General features: G+C 37.6%; 2 protein-coding genes across 9 annotated transcripts in view; both read right to left on the bottom strand.

Annotated features, from left to right (window-relative positions):
• KIF14 (kinesin family member 14) overlaps nt 1-13519 on the bottom strand; it is a 32012-nt gene extending 18493 nt beyond the window's left edge. Inside the window, exons 1-14 of one of the 2 annotated variants that reach the window (XM_055724889.1) lie at nt 13423-13519; nt 10318-11517; nt 9675-9929; nt 8136-8223; nt 5842-5940; nt 4240-4292; nt 3860-3890; nt 3410-3517; nt 2232-2348; nt 1523-1641; nt 1051-1223; nt 556-703; nt 393-456; nt 7-191 (exon numbers count right to left, since the gene is read on the bottom strand). In XM_055724889.1, coding sequence (XP_055580864.1) covers nt 7-191; nt 393-456; nt 556-703; nt 1051-1223; nt 1523-1641; nt 2232-2348; nt 3410-3517; nt 3860-3890; nt 4240-4292; nt 5842-5940; nt 8136-8223; nt 9675-9929; nt 10318-11429 — 2552 coding nt within the window. In that variant the 5' untranslated portion in view covers nt 11430-11517; nt 13423-13519. Of the gene's footprint in view, nt 1-6; nt 192-392; nt 457-555; nt 704-1050; nt 1224-1522; nt 1642-2231; nt 2349-3409; nt 3518-3859; nt 3891-4239; nt 4293-5841; nt 5941-8135; nt 8224-9674; nt 9930-10317; nt 11518-13417 lie in introns of both variants that reach the window. The other variant, XM_055724888.1, reaches the window with a different exon arrangement.
• Nucleotides 13520-15312: 1793 nt separating this feature from the next.
• DDX59 (DEAD-box helicase 59) overlaps nt 15313-20094 on the bottom strand; it is a 30185-nt gene continuing 25403 nt past the window's right edge. For 6 of the 7 annotated variants that reach the window (XM_055724767.1, XM_055724772.1, XM_014280646.3 and 3 more), the window contains exons 4-8: nt 19545-19634; nt 18953-19204; nt 17912-18064; nt 17307-17435; nt 15313-15641 (exon numbers count right to left, since the gene is read on the bottom strand). In XM_055724767.1, the coding sequence (XP_055580742.1) occupies nt 15378-15641; nt 17307-17435; nt 17912-18064; nt 18953-19204; nt 19545-19634 (888 nt within the window). In that variant the 3' untranslated portion in view covers nt 15313-15377. The remainder of the gene's footprint in view (nt 15642-17306; nt 17436-17911; nt 18065-18952; nt 19205-19544; nt 19635-20094) is intronic. The other variant, XM_055724770.1, reaches the window with a different exon arrangement.

Here is a 20094-nt window from a genome sequence, read left to right as displayed (position 1 = left end):
ACATACCAATGGTCATCAGCAATTAGCACTCCGGAAAGCTGGATATCATGTTTTGAATTTGGCGTATATCTTCCAACTGTAGTTTCTCCTTCTTTGATCATATACAACAGCACCTCAGAAAGCTGAGGATCTTCATTGAGATTGACAAGGTTTGGTAAATGATTGTCCATTTTGATTGCAATTCCTGCTTTCTAGATAAAAGAGAGCTCTGCATAAAAAAACAAATCACTTTGTGCATTTAAATATCTATATTGAATTTTTCTAAGAAGTCACAGTAGCCTGTTAAAAGAATAGCATGAAGGAAACCATATCTTACACTCTACTTTTTCTGCATCTGCTGACGTCATGTTTTCTGTGCTACCTCCTCTAGAAAGTGAAGAAAGAAAACGTACCTGCAATTCTTTTATATCTTCTAATTTCCTTTTCTCTGCTTGTTCAAGTTTTTCTTTCCAGGTCCTTAATACATTAAGGGGAAAATAACATATTAGGAGAAAAATTACAACATATAAATTTTAACATTTGTATTTCTAAGTGAGATATTAACAACTGCCTGACCTTTGCATTTCTGCCACGTCCCTCTCCTGCTGGTGTAATTTTACCCTCAAGGATGTTATTTCCTGCAAATAATGTCTGTATTTTTCAGGATCAGTGTTCAGAGCACTTTTCTGAGCTGCCTTCAGTTTTTCAATTTCAGCTTTCAATTCTACATTAGACAAACAAGACACGCAGTACACATAAAAAGTGAAGACAAAACAGGTTTAGACATTTAAGTACAATACCAGAAAATTCATCCCGTTAATTAAAAATTTAACATTTTTCCCCATTCCAGGTTCTCAAGTGTAGCCCAAGATATCATACGAACTTTGGCACAAAAAAAAAGCTCACAAAGAATAATAATATTAAAAAGGAAGATATCCTAGGTTGTATTAGCCTAGCTGACAAGCGGTCAGTCAACACAATAGATTATTAGTACTAATGACTTTTATGAAGCTGTAAGTTAAATACAAACATGCAAATGAAAAACCCTCAGACTGCAGATGTCAGCCTCACCTCTGATTAGCTTGGCATTCACATCTTCATTTACTTTAGCAATGTTGATAATTGAACAGGCTTGTTTTGCATAGCGAAGAGTGCTGAGTGTTTCTTCTGTACTGCTGGCAGCTGGACTTACTGTGGCAATCATAGCAGTTTGTGAATTTCCACCAAGACTTTCCTTTAACAACCTTCATTTGATAGGATAGTAGAAGTCAATCCACAGCCTCCACATTGAAGGAAAAATCCCTTTTCTCAGTCTGAACAGACTAAATACAGAACACCTAGGGTCTTGCTACTTATTCAAGAGTGATTGTTAGCTACTTAAAATACAAGCCAAGGTTCTGTTTGTTCTTTACCTGATGCCAGAGACTAATTTCTTCCCTCGATCAGTCATCTGAGACACTGAGGGAAGGAGGGGAATAAAAGAGGAATCCACACTCTGAGAAAGCCTTTACTTGTATATAGAAAAATTCTGAAGTGTACATACCAAGTAAGGATAGATTCCCGGTAAGGAATGAAAGTTTTCTGTCCATTTCGAGATTGTTTAGACAGTGCAGAAATAACCTTTCCAAGGGTTAACAGTGATTTATTGATACTCACACCCTCCTACACAAAGCAAAAATAAAAATAATTACAATACAGTTGCATTTTCTTGTGTGATGTTATTGACTGTACTGTTGACTTAGTTGTGTTTATTCAATATATGGTACAGCTGTACCATATTAAATGTCATTGATTATAATCAAATGCAAAAGCAGCCTAGAAGATCTTCATTTGGAAAGAACAGAGACCCTGCCTTTAAAATAAGCAGTGTTAAGAACCATCAAACTTATGAAGGCAGCTTGAAAGTCTTTTATTAGAAACATTTTACTTAAATCCCCCCAAAAAGGGGCAAGCCCCAACTCCATACAAAATCGTATTCATGATTTGGGAAGTCACATAGACAGTTTTTCCTCATTCCTTCTAAAGGATTGTGGGGCCTGCATGGCATGGGGAGTGCTGTCCTAAACAAGATCTGGCCTGCCATACTGCACAGTCAAAACAGCTTCTTAGGGCCATCCACTCTCACTTGCAAAATGCTACACAAGCATAAGGGCCACATATCCTTTTACAACTACAGTTCCTGCCCAAGAATCCTGGTAGATGAGGATGCTTTGGGGTCAACCCTTTCCCACAGATTTCCAATCTTGGTTTACCTTCAACCTTTCTCCAGTCGTTTGAGCTGTTGAGCAGCATTCACTGCCAGCTAGATCAATTAAGTTTATGTGACTGGTAAGCCTACGATCACATTGTTCTTCACCCAGAACTTCTACCTGGAAAAAAGGGGGAAGTTTGCATTTGAACCAAAACAAAAAAACTGAAGACAAGCAGAAATCTAACAAGATGTTCACTTTAAATACATAGAAAATTGACATTTCCATTTACTTTTTGACAGGATACCTTCATGTACATCCCTTGAAGGAGACAACCACAAACAATTGATACTATGGTTAAAGGTCTGAATAACTGTGTAAGCATAAACTACAAACACAACAGATTAGCAAACTATGGGTTTGGGTCTGAAGTTTGACTGTTGCAGCTATTCAATAACCATGGAAATCAGTAAGCTGTTACTGACTCAGACCAATGGAAATCAGTTAAGCAGTCAGTCGAAAAGTCTCAAGACTAGTCCTTGATACAGAAAAGAAATTATCTAGTTGTGAGAATGGTGAGGGGAAGAAGGAAGAAGATTAGGAAATTGGGCAGAAAAATTAAACAACCAAAGTTCTTTGAGAATGAAGAAAACTGACGGTCTGTAGACTTCTGAGGAGGTCTACTTATTTCACTTCTGTTTTCAGGCTCATCTCGTTAAGTTAGGTTTTGTCTGCTACACATCTGTAAATCAGATGAGGAGTTGTAGTCCCTATATCCTCTATCTCACACGGGTGAGAGAGGCATCCTGAAGCAAGGAAACATTTATGAAACTGAGCAGAAACTGCACCTCCTACCTTTGACCCAGTTCATCACCTGCAGGAACTCAGCACTACTGTCCACCTCACATAGCCTAACCCTCTAGAGCAGCAGTGTGAAATTAAGTCTGGCTTCAATTTGGATTCCAGTTACATCTCAAAACTCACACTCAGAATCTTGGAACTGCTCCTAGATCCACCAGTCTAGACATATTTATATTGCTGCTATAAATATGGGTAGCATAGAGACATGAGAATCTACTCAAAACATGTAAAATAATCCAAGTTCTGTTATGTAGAAAGCCATGTTAAAATTCCTTGTGCTTTACTCATCATCAACTATATTCTCACAACAATTTTCTAGGCAGCGTGCAAAATGACTTTTTACTACCAGATTTGAATGGATATAAGACACCCAGCAATACCTTGGTTTGCGTCATGACAAGGGTGAAGACAGAATGAGACCTAGAGCTCTTGTCATTCATTACTGTAGCAGCTGTTGCTCTCTGCTTATTTCCTAGTTCAAGCCAACTCTGTAAAAGGTAAAAGTCAGGATATGAAACCAAAACCTACTTTAGGTAGTTAACTGGAGATTAAAATGTTTGCAAACACAGTTACACACACAAATGCCAAATCTGTAAAGGAGGAATTAAAACCCAAGTTTAAGAGAGTGACACTTGCCTGTATGCATCTACTTAGCTCCATTATATAGGACTGGTCTTCATTACCCTTTTACAAAACCAGCTGAAATATCAGAGACTACTGGGCAGTCTGTAAAGCATTTCCTTCCCATCCATGGAACTTAGTTTTCAGCAGTGAAGGAAGGAGCAAGCAGAAATATTTGTATTGTCTTTCAGTAACCAAGTAACTCTTACCTGGATATCAGAGTAAGAACTGACAACGTTCCTACAGTGGGGGAAAAAGAAAAGTTTGGATTCAGACTATTTTCCTTCTACAGTTTTTCCTGTTGCCCAAGTTCTGAAACGTTTCCTCAGTTCCAGACAAAATACAAATACACCATGAAAGCTCCAGTTGTCTTGAGACTTCCACACACTTATTTTGCTAAAGCAACACGCTAAAGGAAATACATGAAGTTGAGCTGGACATGGGTATACATTTTTGTAACTACATAATAGTAAGATCTTGCCCAATTTACTGGTGAGTACACAAGTTTTCAGAGTCTCAATATCATAATTAGCACACACTTTCACAATTACATCATACATCTATTAATATGAGAACAGTTAAGACTTACACTGCCAGGCCTTCCACATATGGTCCTAACACTGGATGTTCTCTTACACGAAGCTAGCAAGAATAATTTTAAAAGAAAAATTATTAGGAGTGCATTAGTTAGACCCAGCATTCAGAAATATATTGAAATTAAAAGACAGTCTGTCTACATCCCGATTATGACATTTATCATCAAAAAAACTTAACATGAATCATCTAGAACAATATTTTCAGGAAAATACCTACAACTGATTTTTTTCCAGTTGCCTGAGAAACCACAGCAGACTGTACCATGCAAGGACAACTATCTTTTACATAAAATATTTACTTTAAAAAAAAAAAAAGAAGTATATTTTCTGCAATATAAGTCTAATCTGTTTAAGTGAAATAGCTTAGCTCAAAAACACTGACAAAACTGAGATGAAAGCACTCCTACTATAAATAAGACAGTACAGTCTTCACTTCTGTATAACACGCCCACATAAGTCCCAAGTTTAGGATAAAGTACTTACTTCAACAGCAAGTTTTATGTAGTAGATCTTCTTTATCATGAACTAATACTAATAGTTTACACACAAGAAGCCAGTACAGTGTTTGTTATATCAAAGAACAGTAGAGTCCTATTTTTTAATAAACCAAACTAATTCCTTCCCTACATCCACTACTTAATACAAATATCTTTAATTTCTGGGTTTACATAATCCAACACACAAGCATTAAAAACTAGCTAAACTAGTTTAGCTACTGTTCCTTAACTAGTTAGTCAGGCCACCATTTCTTCCCCCCCTCTTCCAGCTTCTTGGAAAACAAATGGGGGGGGGGGGGGGGGGGGAAGGGAAATTAATAAAAAAAGGAACTTCCTGACAGCCCCATGGCCTTAAGCAGTAACAAATCCAGGGCAAAGAATCTGGAAGATACTCTTCATCTTGGTGCCAAGTTCTTACGTGACAGAAGTTTTCTGTAGCTGAGCAATGTAAATACACAGAGAAAAAGTGGGGAAAAAAAATCTTCCTTTGCAAATGTTAGTATACTGTGGACTGCAATTACGTCAGTGGCAAACGGGCATCCCAGTAGATAATCACAGATATTTTCAGAAAGTGAACGGATGTTTCAGTAGCACTGAGAAATGAGGAGACTGATTAATCAAGCACAATTAGGCAAATTTCACACACACCCACACCCCATTAGAAGCCTCCCGACAATGTCATTCTTCCATCTTGGAACTCCATCTAAATTACAAGGTTGTAACTAATTTTATATTGAACAGAAGGCTCTCAATATAATCTGGAGATATGGATAAATATTATTCTAAGAGATTTTTTATAAAAGTTGACAAGATCACCTTCATTTTTCAGATAAGGAGAGATGTTAACAGTGATTTTGAGAGCTTCTATTGAATAGTTTTGTTTCTATTTCAGCAAGATTTTTTTCTTAGCATTTCTGAAGTTCCGAGCATCTTGCTTGCACTCATATAGTAAGTTTTTTTACTTGAATACCATTATTCACAACAATCTATGGTACTTGTATAACAAAACAACGATCACTTGTCATTTGTGCATTTTTGTTTACAGAATAGATTATCATATTGAAGATTATCATATACAAGCTTCCATGAGCAACTTACTGGTTGTTTCTTTTGTCCACTTTCAGCTTTAAAGACAAGTAAGTCATGAATTTTCTCATTGTACACTTCAAAAAAGCTCATTTCAAGACGATACAAAATCTAGTGAAATTAATAAAAAAAAAGTTAATAATACAGTTCAAAAAAATATTTTCATCATCCTTTGCTTCAAAAATTAACCTGGATTATCAGATCCCGCTATTCAATGCTACAAGCATTTGTACTGAAAGGACTTGCCAAGAGAAATGATATCACAGAATAGTTTGGGTCAGAAGGGACCTTTGAAAGTGATCTAGTCCAACTCGCCTGCTATTGCCAAGAATACAATTTATTGGCATTCCATCCACAGACATTCCCAGATGATAACTATCAAGCTTAAATAAATAAATAAATAAATAAATAAAGTTATACAACCCCCTCAGAAGTTTCAGGGTTTGGTTTTCAGTACATGAAAGCATAGTTTCATTTGCACCTACACTAGTCTCATTCCCTTAGGGGGATTGCGCTTCTACAGCATAATACATGTGACAAAGGAGGCAGGGATTGATGTTGTCAGCATCCTGTCCTGGAACAGAAGGACCTAATGGAGAGATAAACCTTGATCCTACCTACAGCAATTTAAAAAACAACAGCAAACTTTCATGAAAACATATCTCCTTCCTCTGAAGGCATCCAGGTCTTTTTCTTTTTTAAATAAAGTTGAACTTCAAAAGGCAAGGAAGAAAGCAGCAAAAAAACTAAAACACTGAAGTCAGAAATACAAGATTCAAGACAATTTGCAGCAACAGAATCACTTACTTACAATGCATAGGCAAAGGAATAACTCACTCACGGGCATTTTTTAGAAATTATGCTCTCTAGCCAAACTCAGTAATAAATAACCTTCCTAGATTTCTCAGTGTCTATCAAATCTACTGTAGGATCAAAATACTATGTGTTCACTGGTATTAGGAGTCAAAGTCAAGAATTCAAGCATAAAGCAATAAAGAAATCTGGACTATTTAAAAAAGGAAAAGTTTGTGTGCATAAGCTTAACTGAACATTAAGGTCTACTGCCCTGAGTCTCAGTCCTTACCGATATGGACAAACATACAGAGAAAAAGACTACAAAGAACAGCCTTTGTCACCAGCATGTTTTGCATCAGATATTCTTCATCCAAAAAAGAGGATAAATCTAAATTTCTAATCCTTTTCACAGTTTTAAGAGACATTGAGAGTTTCTAACCACAGATTATGATTTGTATTTTTACTGTGGAAAGCTTTAGGTGCACAATTCAAATCTCAGGTCTTGTAGTGTAGTCAGGCGGGTTCCTGAAGTGATTCTGTACCAGCAATTCAGTCTTAGAAAAACCTTAACATCAGTCAGACAAAATAATAAGCATACCTGAAGAATTCCCACAAACCAATCCCCTGCATTCTCGGTTTGGGCCTTTTCTTCTTAAGACATGAAATGAGTAATTAAAAAAAATCCAGCCTTTAACAGTGTCTCCAGTTATGATTCTCAAAATCTACCATTACTACACCAATTAACTGGGGCAGAAACAGAATCTAACCCTTCGCTAAAACACTCTTGAAAAGATTACCTCTGTTGTTTTTAAAACAATGTATCATAGGTGTAGGACAGGAATTGAAATCAAAACACACTGTGATCAGATGAAACATGCCCACCCCCTCTCAGAAAACAACTCTTCCATATGGAGTTATGTATGAATAAAGACCTATTCTCAAAACAGAGAAGGAAACAAAACATTATTTACAATGAGAATTTTCAAGTCTTAAAAAAATAATAATAATCCAGGTGGTGATAATAGCTGTTGGGTTTTTTTTTTTTATTTCAGCAAGAATACTGAGCTAGAATACTTGAAAGTGTATTTTGCTTTGATACGTGACAATGTTTAAACATAAAAGTTATATTTTTTGAGTTCTATTTTATATGCCTCCGCTGAAAGTATGGTACCCACTAGCATTTCTTTACAAAAATCTTATCTTGTAAGACATACGACAGAGGAAAGAATCCTAGTCTAGTAACACATCAAAAATACCAAGCCCATATCTCCTTTTTACATTACTGTCATTAAGGAAGCAAAACAATGTTGATTCTGACCATATTGGGAACCCTGTTAATCAGGGCTACTAGCAGAAGTAAGATTTGAATCAGCAACAGAATACAAACCTTAATAAATGGAATAGCACTAAGGTATCAAATGAAAGAATGAAATGAGTATCAAAATAACAAACTGCATCAGTTCCTTCAAATTTCAATGTAAGGTCATACAGTATATGTGTAATTATACCACCTGTTGCTTGTCCATTTGTGCTATTTGAGTGAAAAGATCTTCACAAAGTCTTGGAATTATTCCTCGGTCTTCATCAAACCCCATCATCCTGTAGTTACAAAAAAACCTGCTAAATTCAGTTTTGTAACTCTTTATAGTAGCTTTAATATTAATTGTATAGCTCTAAACTTGAAATGTCATATGCTTCCAAGTTATGGAAGTAATAACCATCAGAAATAAGCCTGATCTAAGTTGGTGCTTGAGTGGGGAGTTGGACAAGATGACATCCAGGGGTCCTCTCCAATTCATCCACTGAGAAACAGGTTGAAAACCCAAGTTGAACGAAAACCCTACAGCAACTTAAGAGCAAGTTGCAGTATAGATTGTGAACATATAGACATTTGATATCCTAACATTCATGCATTTTATATTCTCTGCACACTGTCAGTGTAGTAACCTAAGCCTCTCTCCACCACTGGTATGGTTTTTTCCTGTCTAGTTCTGCCACTGCACAACACCAGTGTACCGGAGTAATCCATCTACAGTCTAGAGGCGCACACAGCTGTACAACATCGTTGTCAACAGAAATTCCTTGTGTACACCTGATCTGAGAACACAGTTATTACTGATATTAATTTCAGCTTTGCTTAAAATACAAAGGGATGAAATTAAGTAATTGTTTACATGAAGGTGGAAGAAATAAAAACAAAAACCAACCAAACAACAAACCTACAAATAGGATAACAATTGCAATACTGAGCATACCTTTCTTTTAGGCCAAGGTAAATAAACATTACAAGTAAAATTTTAGTTCCCAATTAAAGAGGGCAATCCTACCTCTGAATAACTTCTAATCTATTATAAATTCAATAGAAACCTTAAAACTAGGACAAATTTAATAGAAATATTTCTGATCTACAACTACACATATATAAGTACCTCATGGGAATTATAAAGCTGAAAGAATTTATTTTAATAGATGCATGCTTGGAAACAAAAAAGCTCACTAGGCATTCTATTGAAAAATACAAGATATTCAAAATTGGCTACAAACCCTTCAAATGTTGTCTGGGATTATTCTGTGTAAAGACTGGATTTCAAATAAGCAGTGCCACAAACACCTGTATTTTTTTATTTGAAGTTCTGAAACAGTCAAGACCGTAATTAGAATGACCTCTTAAAGGTCTTGTCCAAAAAGCATAATATACTTCAGAACATGTCACTTCATGCACAAAATCACAAACAGTGGTGAAAAATAGCATGGGGAGAGTCTGCCAAGCTCTCAGCATTAATAAAGTTTTTTCTCCACTAAAATTTCTGGGAAGAGCTTTTTTTTTCTTCAGTAGAAGCTGAAAGAGGTCAGTGTCAGGTACATATAAATACTCCACAGCTCAGTCTTAATTGTTATAAAATTGGTTTAATTATTTTTGTTTTGAAATATACAAAAACATACCAACACCATTTAATAACTATGAAATCTATTTCATACGATCTCTTTTTCATAACATTGCATAACAATGAGACCCTACAGAATTTTAACAATTATTATTAGGAACTTACGTGTAAGATTTTCCAGAACCAGTCTGCCCATAAGCAAAAAGACAAGTGTTATATCCTTCAAAAGCTCTTTCTAGGAGCGGCACTGCCAAAGTTTTGTAAATCATTGCTTGGCTTGCAAAATTAGGATGACACTTGTCAAAAGACCAGAAAGAAAAGTCATAACTGAAGCTGTAAACTTGGTTTGTGGCTGGATTTCGTACAGTTGTCTCCGAACCACCCATGGAGATTACAGGGAGTGGGTTTTCATTTTTCTCTCTGAATGGAAAGAGGGAAAAAAATAAAAATTAAGAAGCATAAGCTACATGCTTTAAGTTAATCATTTCAATTGTCTTAAGGAAAATAAAAAGTCTGATAATCATTGTTAAAAAAACCCCAACAAACCTGTTTGAATGAACATACTAAGTATTCAAGCTCAAAGTATTTCAGCTAATGAATGTTAAAAATATCCCCAAATGCCTATGAAGAGAATCCAGCCTCTTAATACAAGCTTTATCTTCACATTCCATGAAATATCAGCTGATTTCAAAGTGTGTATTTTATCTTTATTGGGTTAGTGATTAAACAATTCAGAAAATACAAAGCAGAAATCAACATACACTATAAAAGCTACTATTAACATCAGAAATAAGTCCAGGATACAAACCTGTTACTGAAAGGCCGTACACGCACAGCTACAATCACTTTGCTGTTTTCCACTTTGAAAACATCTTTCTCGGTGCTGCTGCTCTCAGCTGGAGTTTCTGTGTTCTCGTTTGGTTTTGAGCTACTCACAGAAGGAACACTGGAGACACCAGCTTTATTTTTGGCTAAAATCTGAAGAGGGGGTGTTAGTTTCTTTGAAGCAGACAGAGGTGCTTGATCCTGAGAAGTGCTGTTCTTTGGTGTAAGCTTAAACCTTTCTGTTGAACCCTTTGTTGGTGTTCTTGGTCTTTCCAAACTGTTATGTTTTGCATTCGAGTGTTGTAACCTTTGCTTAACAGCTAGCTTACTTATATTGCTTTTTTCTTTCAGTTGTTCTCCTGATAGCCCATTAATATATTTTGAGGTAACGAATTGTTCTGATTTAGAAACTTCATTTTGAAATTGTGTGTCAGCAGCGCTTGTCCTGTATTTTGGATGGGTGCAGCTATCATTTTCATGTAGACCATCACCAAAGCCAGAGGAATCCTTGTTGTTCCTGTAACGCTGCAACTTCATACTTGACTGACCCTCAGCTATCTTAAAGCTTGGTTTAACATCATGGGTATCATTATTATTAATATTTGGTGGAAGTGCAATCTTGTAATTTCTTCGTGTAGCACAGTCATTATTTTCTATTCCAGGCACAGCACACTGATTAATTTTACTCTTCTCTATAGAGCCAGTCCTCACACGCCTCTGCAGATTAAGTCCTTTCTCCGTTTGTGTATTTTCCACACCCTGTGTTGTGTTAGTATGCAATTGTTTGCTATCGGACATGGATTTTTTGCTTGCTCCTGTTCTCCTCTGGAGTGCTAATCTGCCTTCAGGTTTAAGTGTAGTTGATGTGTCACACACTTTTTTACAGGCTGAAATTACATAGGTCCTATTTAGTTCCTCAGTCTTACTCTGAGAACATGAAAGTAGACTACCTTTTTCTTCTCCTGACACCTGTGATTTCAGCTGCTGCCCAGACACTTTACTGCTAGTAAAGGTATTCTGTGGAGAAGTCTTCTGCAAAGTGGCAGTACACCGCACCTCAGCTGGGCCTCTTGCAGGAACTGTGTAAATAGGCATTTTGTTTTCCAGCAAGTTAATGTTAGTTTTTTAATAAGTACAACACTTTTCCTAAAAGATTCTTTCTAGTTGCTTCTTCTTAAAGAATCTGGGAGAGAAAGCAAAAATTATTTATGATGCTCATGTCCGCCATGAGTTATGTTTTGGTGCATAAGGAGCTCTTCACATATACTGCATTAAATACATGTTCCTAAACATTAGTAACAATTAGTAGCCTGTTTCATCTCAAGTACTTAAAAAAAAAAATAATCCTTAATATTTGAATGACTGCTTCCACCAATAATGGGCTATTTGATTCCACTTACTGAGTTCCAAATTTCAGAAGGTAAACCAAATGTCATGAAGAAGCACCAGCCGGCACAAAGAACTATCTAACTGTTTAGCAACAAAGATCAATGTGGACATTTCCAAATGATCTACCATAGTGCCAAAAGAAAGGGAATTCAGGATCATGCCTCCATTCACACACAACTATTTATGCTCTTAGTGTTTCATAGCTAACAGACTCCAATAGAACAACATTATTAATGTTGAATAGGAAATCTGTGAACAGGGAAAGCAGATTTTTTTCAGGATTTTGATATATAAAACCCACTATCAGAATAGGGCAGTTAATAAAGATGACTACTACAATATGTTTGGACATTACTTTCATTCACTTTAGTACATACACGCATAGCAAAACAAAAAGATACCTAGCCTAGGGGACATAAGAAAAACTGTAAAGTGTGCTTCACATCCTTTTTACATGTAAATATCTAGAAAACTTTATATATACAATCTGTACAGAAAAAGCTTTCACTATTGTATATGCATCGTAGTTATTGGGTTGTTAGAGGTCTAACATCACTATGCACTACAGACTTGCCAGCTGCAACCAATTTGCTATTGAAAGTCAGAAATCACTCGCCTTAGATCCTTCAAAAATGGTACAGATCATTACAAAAGAAGCAGAAGGTCAGGGGGGAAAAGGAAAGCAAGATGACAGTGAGTGATATAGAAGCAATGATTTAACCATTGCTCCAATAGAAGTTTCTTTCAATGCTATGCTTTTAAGTTACAGCTTTTGGAGTACTCTCAGAACTTTCGCAGTTACATCCACTTCTACATGTCATTACTGCACAAAGTTTTGATAGCTCAAAAGCTGTGAGCGAGGAAAGTTAGAAGAATTTCAAGCCAGGGTGTTTATTGCTCAATCCAGTCTGATACAGGAAGCTACTTATGTTACACAAGTGGTAAAATACACATTTTGTGGTTCCCTCTAGCATGAGTAAATAAAGAAACATGGTTGTAAGCCACGAATTGCTTTAGTGTTTTCTGAAAAGTCTGCTTTTTCCATTCAGCTTAAAAATAACTAGCGTAACAAACTCTGCACCCCTCCCTGTTGCTAGCAGCGCCTTGAGAATATTCACAGATTTTCTATAGAAAATTTAATATCCCCATTAAAAGTTCCTTCATTCTAAAGTAAGGAATAAGGTTCAAGATTTGTTAAAAGTACGTTTGTTCCTCATTTTTGATTGATTACAAATACTAGCTAGAGGTGAAACCCAGGTGCTCAAAGCTGGATGGAAGCGTGGGAGAAATGTTCAGCTTTACTGCCCTTCCAAACCCACCCTCCTCAGTCAGGCCCCCGTGACACTCGTAACCGCCACAGATTCGCTGCACGACGGCCCCACCGAGGCAGACCCTCAACCCGCCGCGGCCCCGCGCCCTCAGGGAGAATGCGAGGGGAGCGCAGCGGCTCCCCCGCCGAGCCCGAGGGGAACTCCAGGGGCAGCGCCTACCGCGCCCAGAGCCCGCCACCCCGCGCTGACAGCCCAGCTTCGCGGCTCCCAAAACGGCGGCCCCCGCCAGGGAGTGCCAGCCGCCGGGACCCAGCGGGGAGCCCCTTCCCTCAGCCGCCGGGACCCGGGAGGGAGCCGAGCCCCGTCCCGTCCCGTCCCGTCCCGTCCCTCAGCCGGGACCCGGCGGGAAGCCCCGTCCCCCACCTCACCCGCCGGCCTCACTCCGCACCGACCACCGAGCGCGCCCTCCGCCCAAGCCGTTTGAATGCGCCGGGCCCGCGCCGATTGGCTCCTGCGGGGCCCGCGCCGATTGGCTCCTGCGGGGCCCGCGCCGATTGGCTCCTGCGGGGCCCGCGCCGATTGGCTCCTGCGGGGCCCGCGCCGATTGGCTCCTGCGGGGCCCGCGTCAGAGGGGGCAGCCCCCAACGCCACCGCCGCGGGAGCAAGCGCGGTGCCATCCCGGCTGCTGAGGCGAGCCCCGCCCGCAGCCCCGCTCCCCGCAGCCGGCCGGGCGCCCCGGCCTTCCCGTGCGAAGCGCTTCCTTCCCGCCAGGGAGGCCGACGGGCAGGACACCCGGCGCCGTCGGCCGCCCCCCGAATGCCAGGCAGGGCCCGGGTCTACCCCCCGGCTGCAGCGCTCACCGCCTGCCCCGCTGAGGAGCGCAGGGTTAGCAAGAGTATCAAGTACCCCTTCGTGCATCCACCACCAGAAATATAGACCGGTCTCATATTGAACAATATACGCGTTTTATATAAGATCTGGCATTTATAAATACAGTACAACTAAGCAATATGAAAAAGTATCTATAAACAATCACGCAGAGGGAGAGAACTGGCAAGGCAGGGCTGGGACAAGTTAATTTGAGGTTTTTCCCTGCATCAGATTATCTTAAAAGTAGTAGCAACAGTGCATAGAAAACAGCAGAAATCATAGTAAGTACTGTATTTTAGATTATCAGAATTTATAATAGTTATTAATAACTATCTAAATCTGCTGCTGTTAAAGAACCCCTCACCAGTGCCACGCATAAGTCATCTGTCTTACAGCAGGTAAGACCCACTCTTTTTGTTTCTAGTTGGAGAAAAAAAAATCAGTTACTAAACTTTTTAAAATTATTTTGCTACACAGTAAGCCTACCATACTGCTGTCCTTTGGGTAGAGTAGACATACAATGCACAGGGCTAACATTAACTACCTGGAACAAAATCTGCCACAAAGGGATGATGCCTCACAGCAGCATGAAAGGTCTGCTGAAACTAGTTTCCTCAAGCCTCAGTCTAAAAGAAAAGCAGGCAGGGAGGGGAAAGAAAAGGAAAGTTTTGATTATGACCTATTTCAGACTTTGGATGGCAAGTAACACAATGGTTATGGTTAAAAACATAATATGGTTTTGTTCTCATTTCCTGAAAAAAATGAGTATCTGGTGTCAAAAGCATGGCAAGTTATGCTTAAATGTGTAGTAAATACAATCAGTTATACTTTAACATTTCATTAAGTAAACCCATAAACTTCTAATTTAACTTGCATGGTTTATCTTCTTTCTCTAGAATGAAGTTATACTAACAACCAAGTCTTTCTGTATTGCCAAATGCTTGAGCAGGACTTCTAACAGGTTCACAGGCAATAAAGGAGAAACTAAACTTTCAGTACTGTTTACAAACAAAACGTGCGTATATGTTCATGAGAAACCCTCAGACAGCATACTGAGGATTCAGAGAAACGTTCTCAGTGGAAGCTTTTACGTACACTAACAGGAATAGATTGAGGCTCGTTTTCAAAAGACTAATATGTCAACAATATTTTTTTCGGGGGGTGGGGGGCATCCTTTGCAAAGATCTTATCTCAATATAATGACATGAAAATTGCCAGCAGACTGTTTCACAAGAACTCTGAAACGATTATTCAGAAATATTAAAACAAAAGAAAAAGTATCTTATCAGCGTATGTTGCAAGCAAGACCAAAGACTGCTGGTTTTGAAAAAGGGTTACATGGAGTAATTCAAACACACAATAGTCTGTATTTCAAAATAAAGATGAAAAATGAGACTCCTTGAAAAACTGACTATATAAAGTTCTTTAAAAAAGGCAATATACAACAATCATAATTCCATGTTTATTTTAATCCCATTTTTATTACAATTATGTAACTATAAATATATCTTCATTACCTCTGAGAATTATTTTTGTCATGTTTTCTAATAATGTCCATGATATTATCTCCTGTTACAAGGCTATTCTGTAATTGCTTAAGTCTCTGTTGTTCCCTTCTCTTTTGGTCATGAAGATAAGGGGAATTAAGCAGCTGGGGAGGAAGAATGGTGCCTGTTGGTTTTACTCTCTTCACAACATCCCAAAAGAGCTTCTTGCTGTTGTTATTGATAAAAGTAATTGCAGTTCCACTGTGACCCAACCTCCCCGCTCTTCCAACCTGAAAAAGCAAAAACTCATTTTAAGTTATCAATATTAAATGGAAGTCCTTCAAATGTTCTTTAAGTTTATTTTTAGTTATAAAACAGCAACTGACCTAAGTGATAAGGCCAAATATCTTGATCTCATCTTCTAAGCACAAAGTTTTAATAAGCATCCTGAATTCAGGATATGCAGATCTGAAGCTTTAGCATCTAAAATTACAACTTGCTCATGGGACATACTGGAACTCCAATATTGATACTGAGATATAAGATACAGCCTATGGGCAAAGGCTTACAGTAAATCTGGTCCAAACAAAATGTTTTACAAAAATGTTTACTATAGCAATGCCATCAAGCACCGATATACAAGCATGACCATAAAAATGCCTTTTACTTTCAGTGTTCTAGTAACTCAACATTACTTTTCAGTATTATCCAAAGTGCATGAACAAATTAGAAACAAAACAATCTACAAATACTACTTAGGAAGAGATAGTATGTTATTACTGGTATAGTTTTGATGCTAGGGAAGACCCATTTTTATTTACTTAGTACTCACTTGAAATTTAGCAGAAAGACAATTAAAAACCAGAGGTGTACCGATGTTGGTAACACAGAATGCTTTAGGAGTTCATCAGAACGGATGACTTCCAGAGGTCCTCCCCACCTATTCAGAACAGATCTACCTTCAAAATTACATCAGTTTGCTTAGGGACTTGTCATATGGAGTTCTGAGTGTCATCTAAGCACAACGGTCCCACCACCTCCCTAAGCAGCCTGCTCCACTGCCTGACTACTCTCATGTGAAAAACATTCTTCCCTGTTATGACACCAGAATTTCCCTGGCAACAAGTTGTGACTGTGGCTTCTTGAGCTTTCACTATGCATCTCCAAGAAGAGTCTCCAATGTAACTGCCCATTACCAAACAGAAAACAGCAATTAAATCTCTGCTTCAGGTCAAAGCCCAGTTCCCTCTGCCTCTCTTCGTCAGCCCCCTGACTTCGGACTCTCTCCACTTTGTTGGCTTTTCTTGTAGTTGATGGCCTCAAAACCGAGCACAGTAGTAGAGTACTGCGGCTTTGTAAGTGCCAAAAAGGGTACTAATTAGTTCTCCTGGTCTGCTGGCCAAACTAAGGTTGGGGTGTGTGTACATAAACATACATGCACAAACCCAAAAACCACACACCATCTTAAAGCTGGAGATCCTCAACAAAAAAAAAATCAGAGCAGATACTGAAGTAGGAAGAGGGAATGAAAATCAGAGTTCACAACTGCTTTCCTGATAGTATTACATGCATATCCCACACTGCATATGAGCTGCAGTAGGAAGAGGAGTATTTGGCCTTTCTTCACACAAATAATAAAAACATGGTAAATTTTGCTTTCTGTTGACACAAAATGATACAAATGAGTACAAAACAGGAAGAATAATAATGCAAACATAACTGATACCAGAACACTGTTCCAGGATTTAATAACTTACATAGGAGATATGAGAACAGTGTTATGGAAGTTATATTCAGTTATGGAAGAAATATTCCACCTTTCTTTCCTTTCCTATAAAAACAATATTCTGAAGAGAAAAATAATCTTCATGTTTCACGTAAATCAAAATTTCCACAGGTGGATGTCACATTTCAGTATGCTTTTCAAATAATACTTCAGCAATTTATTTATTTACCTGATGTACATATTCATCCATACTTGAAGGCATATCAAAATTTACTACCAATTTGACATTGACAAGGTCAAGCCCTCGTCCAAGGACTCCAGTACTTACTATAACTTCATACTTCTCTTGAAGTAATCCCTGGCAAGGGAGAAACAAAACAAAACAAAAATAATTGTTTTCTTTATTTATATTTTTAACCTCTTCAAGCATAAGCTAGGGTTAGTTATATAGTGTAAAAACACACCCAGTGGGATTCTTCTACTGCAAAAGACACAACGGCCCCCCTGTATTCTTGATTTGAATAGGAATATAATTCACAGAGCTAATTAAAGAGAGATCGAACCCAGAGTTTTAATTAAAAAATCATCAATTAAAGTTAAATGTATGTTTAAATTCCCATTTCAAAGCAAATAACCTAGGAAATAATCTCCAGTATTTAATCTGCATTTAAAATGGCATTATTATCTACAGTTTTGCTTGGTCCCATCTGTCTCTCCTCTCTCCCAGCAATACTCCAGGTTTTACTGCAGAAAAGCAGTAAATTATGACTTAACTGATTCAAATCTGGCCATTTAAAATCTATCAAAACCTCCATAACTTTAGGGGACACAAACCTGTAATATGTCCGTTCTTTCCACTTGAGACTTTTCAGAATGCATAGCTGTACACTGCAATCCCGTGATCTTATGAACAGCATCACTCAACAGATCTGCTCCTAACTTACAGTCCACAAACACCAATACTGGAGGCTTGAACAGTTTCTTATCCTGTAAAATTAAACAGTTTACGTGAGAAGGTATCACAACAGTTTGCTGCTCATCATCAGCAACTTGGATTCAACTTCAGCTCATTACCTCTAACATTAACAAGACTTTCAGATAAATAAAAGTTTTTACAACTCCACATAAGAAGGAACAAGATACCAGCCATGAAACTATACAAATCTGTACATCATGAACATCTAATGGTTTGTAGACTCAGAACCCATGTTTGTATCAATACATGCATTTTTTTAGAAGTCAGAAGCTTTCTTTTCTGGTTCTTTAAATGTTATGTAATAATTATATAATTTTTTTTAATGTTCTGAGGTGCTGTTAAAGATTCTTATTTACTTCTTGGGTAATCAATCAAGTCAGGCAAGACTCCCGAGTTCCTCCCCAAAGTACTCATACAAGGTATATATTGTTATTCATATTAATTAAAAAAAAAAAAAGAAAAAAGAACGAACTAAATTAGTCTTCTCACTGTTTTTTTTAATAACTTTTAAAATAACAAACCATTCCCAGACCATAAAGCAGCTATGACAGCTTAAGAAACTCCTGTTTTTCTACCACTCACAAATAACCAATACAAACCTTTGGGATGCCATGCTGCAAATCACAAAAAAATTATCAAAATTGTACTTTTTGGATCTCAGCACAGGAATCTAGTTTGCTGTAGCACAGAAAGAGGTGTGAGCGACAGGGGTGGAGTAATCCCTGAAATTGCCATTAAAGCTCTTTCATTGCAGAACTACTGAACTAGTCAGTGCAGTAATATGCTTAAACTCACTCCACTTCTTCACTACATACAGATTAGAATGAAAGATGAGAACCTGACAGAGATGTGGAAAGACATGAATAAAGTTGTTCTTATGAGAAATATATTACACTTACATTTAGTATCTCAAACAGCTTTTTCTTTTTAGATGGTTCTTCTACCCACAAGATAATTTGGCGAATATTGGAACATGGCAGATTCTTTTCCCCAATTGTTATTCTTACAAAATTGTGCAGAAGCTGATTTGCTAAGTGTTCAATGCCCACTGGAATTGTGGCTGACACCAGTATAGTTTGATGATCGTGAGACATGTCTTCCAAAATATCCAACACTTGCTGCTGGAAACCCATTTTTAACATGGTATCCACCTTGAATTGACAGAAGAACCACAATGTGTATGACTGGCATGTAATAGTCCAAATGCAGAAGTAATTTTGGTCAGAAGAAAAGCTAAGTGAGAAAATTAATAACAAATGGTTCAGACTCGTCTAGCAGAATTACCCAGTCAGGTATCTAAGTCTTTTATAGCCATCAGAACATGCACTGTTCAAATATATTTCAAATTGTGTTAAAAAAATGCGTTTTTCTTTTAAATATATTTCATATTTATAATGAACACTGTATGTTTAATCAGTTAGACTAGCCACTCACACTGGCTCTTCAAGAACCTCTGTACAGGCAATACAGCCCTGATAAATAAAAACTTACTTCATCCACCACTACAATTTTTATGCCATGCAGCTGAACAGAACTTTGCTTCAAAATCTCAAGAAGTCGTCCAGGTGTTGCTACTATAACCTAAAAAAAACCCAACAAAAATTAAACAAACAAACAAAAAAAAAAACCCAAACCACCCAGGAGTTAGAAATTCCATAAAAGGACAGGTAAGTACTCTAGAGAAACTACAGTTACAGCACATAGGTGAGAACGGCACTAACTAGTTAAATTACTTCCATTCAAGTAAGTCCTAAAACTTTTATACTTAACTTCATAAGATTATGAAGCCTCAAAAAGAAACGGACCTTTTAGACCTTTTAGAACTCTAATGGAAGTATCTAAACACAAGCAATGTAATCTGCTTTTCGTAATACTTTTTTTCATTAAAAATGAACTACTTTTGCTGTAAATTACAACTTCTTGTCTAATAAAATAACATTTCAGTCTTTGAAAGCAGCAGTATCACGCATGAAACATTTTAACAACTAAAAATGTTATGTTTAATCAGAAGTCAAAATGTTAAAAAAAAATAATGTACTAC

Source organism: Falco cherrug, chromosome 12 (genome assembly GCF_023634085.1).
Source record: "Falco cherrug isolate bFalChe1 chromosome 12, bFalChe1.pri, whole genome shotgun sequence".
NCBI classification, from domain to species: Eukaryota; Metazoa; Chordata; class Aves; order Falconiformes; family Falconidae; genus Falco; species Falco cherrug.
The sequence above is the reverse complement of the archived record's forward strand: the minus strand, read 5'-3'. Positions and strand labels throughout refer to the sequence as shown.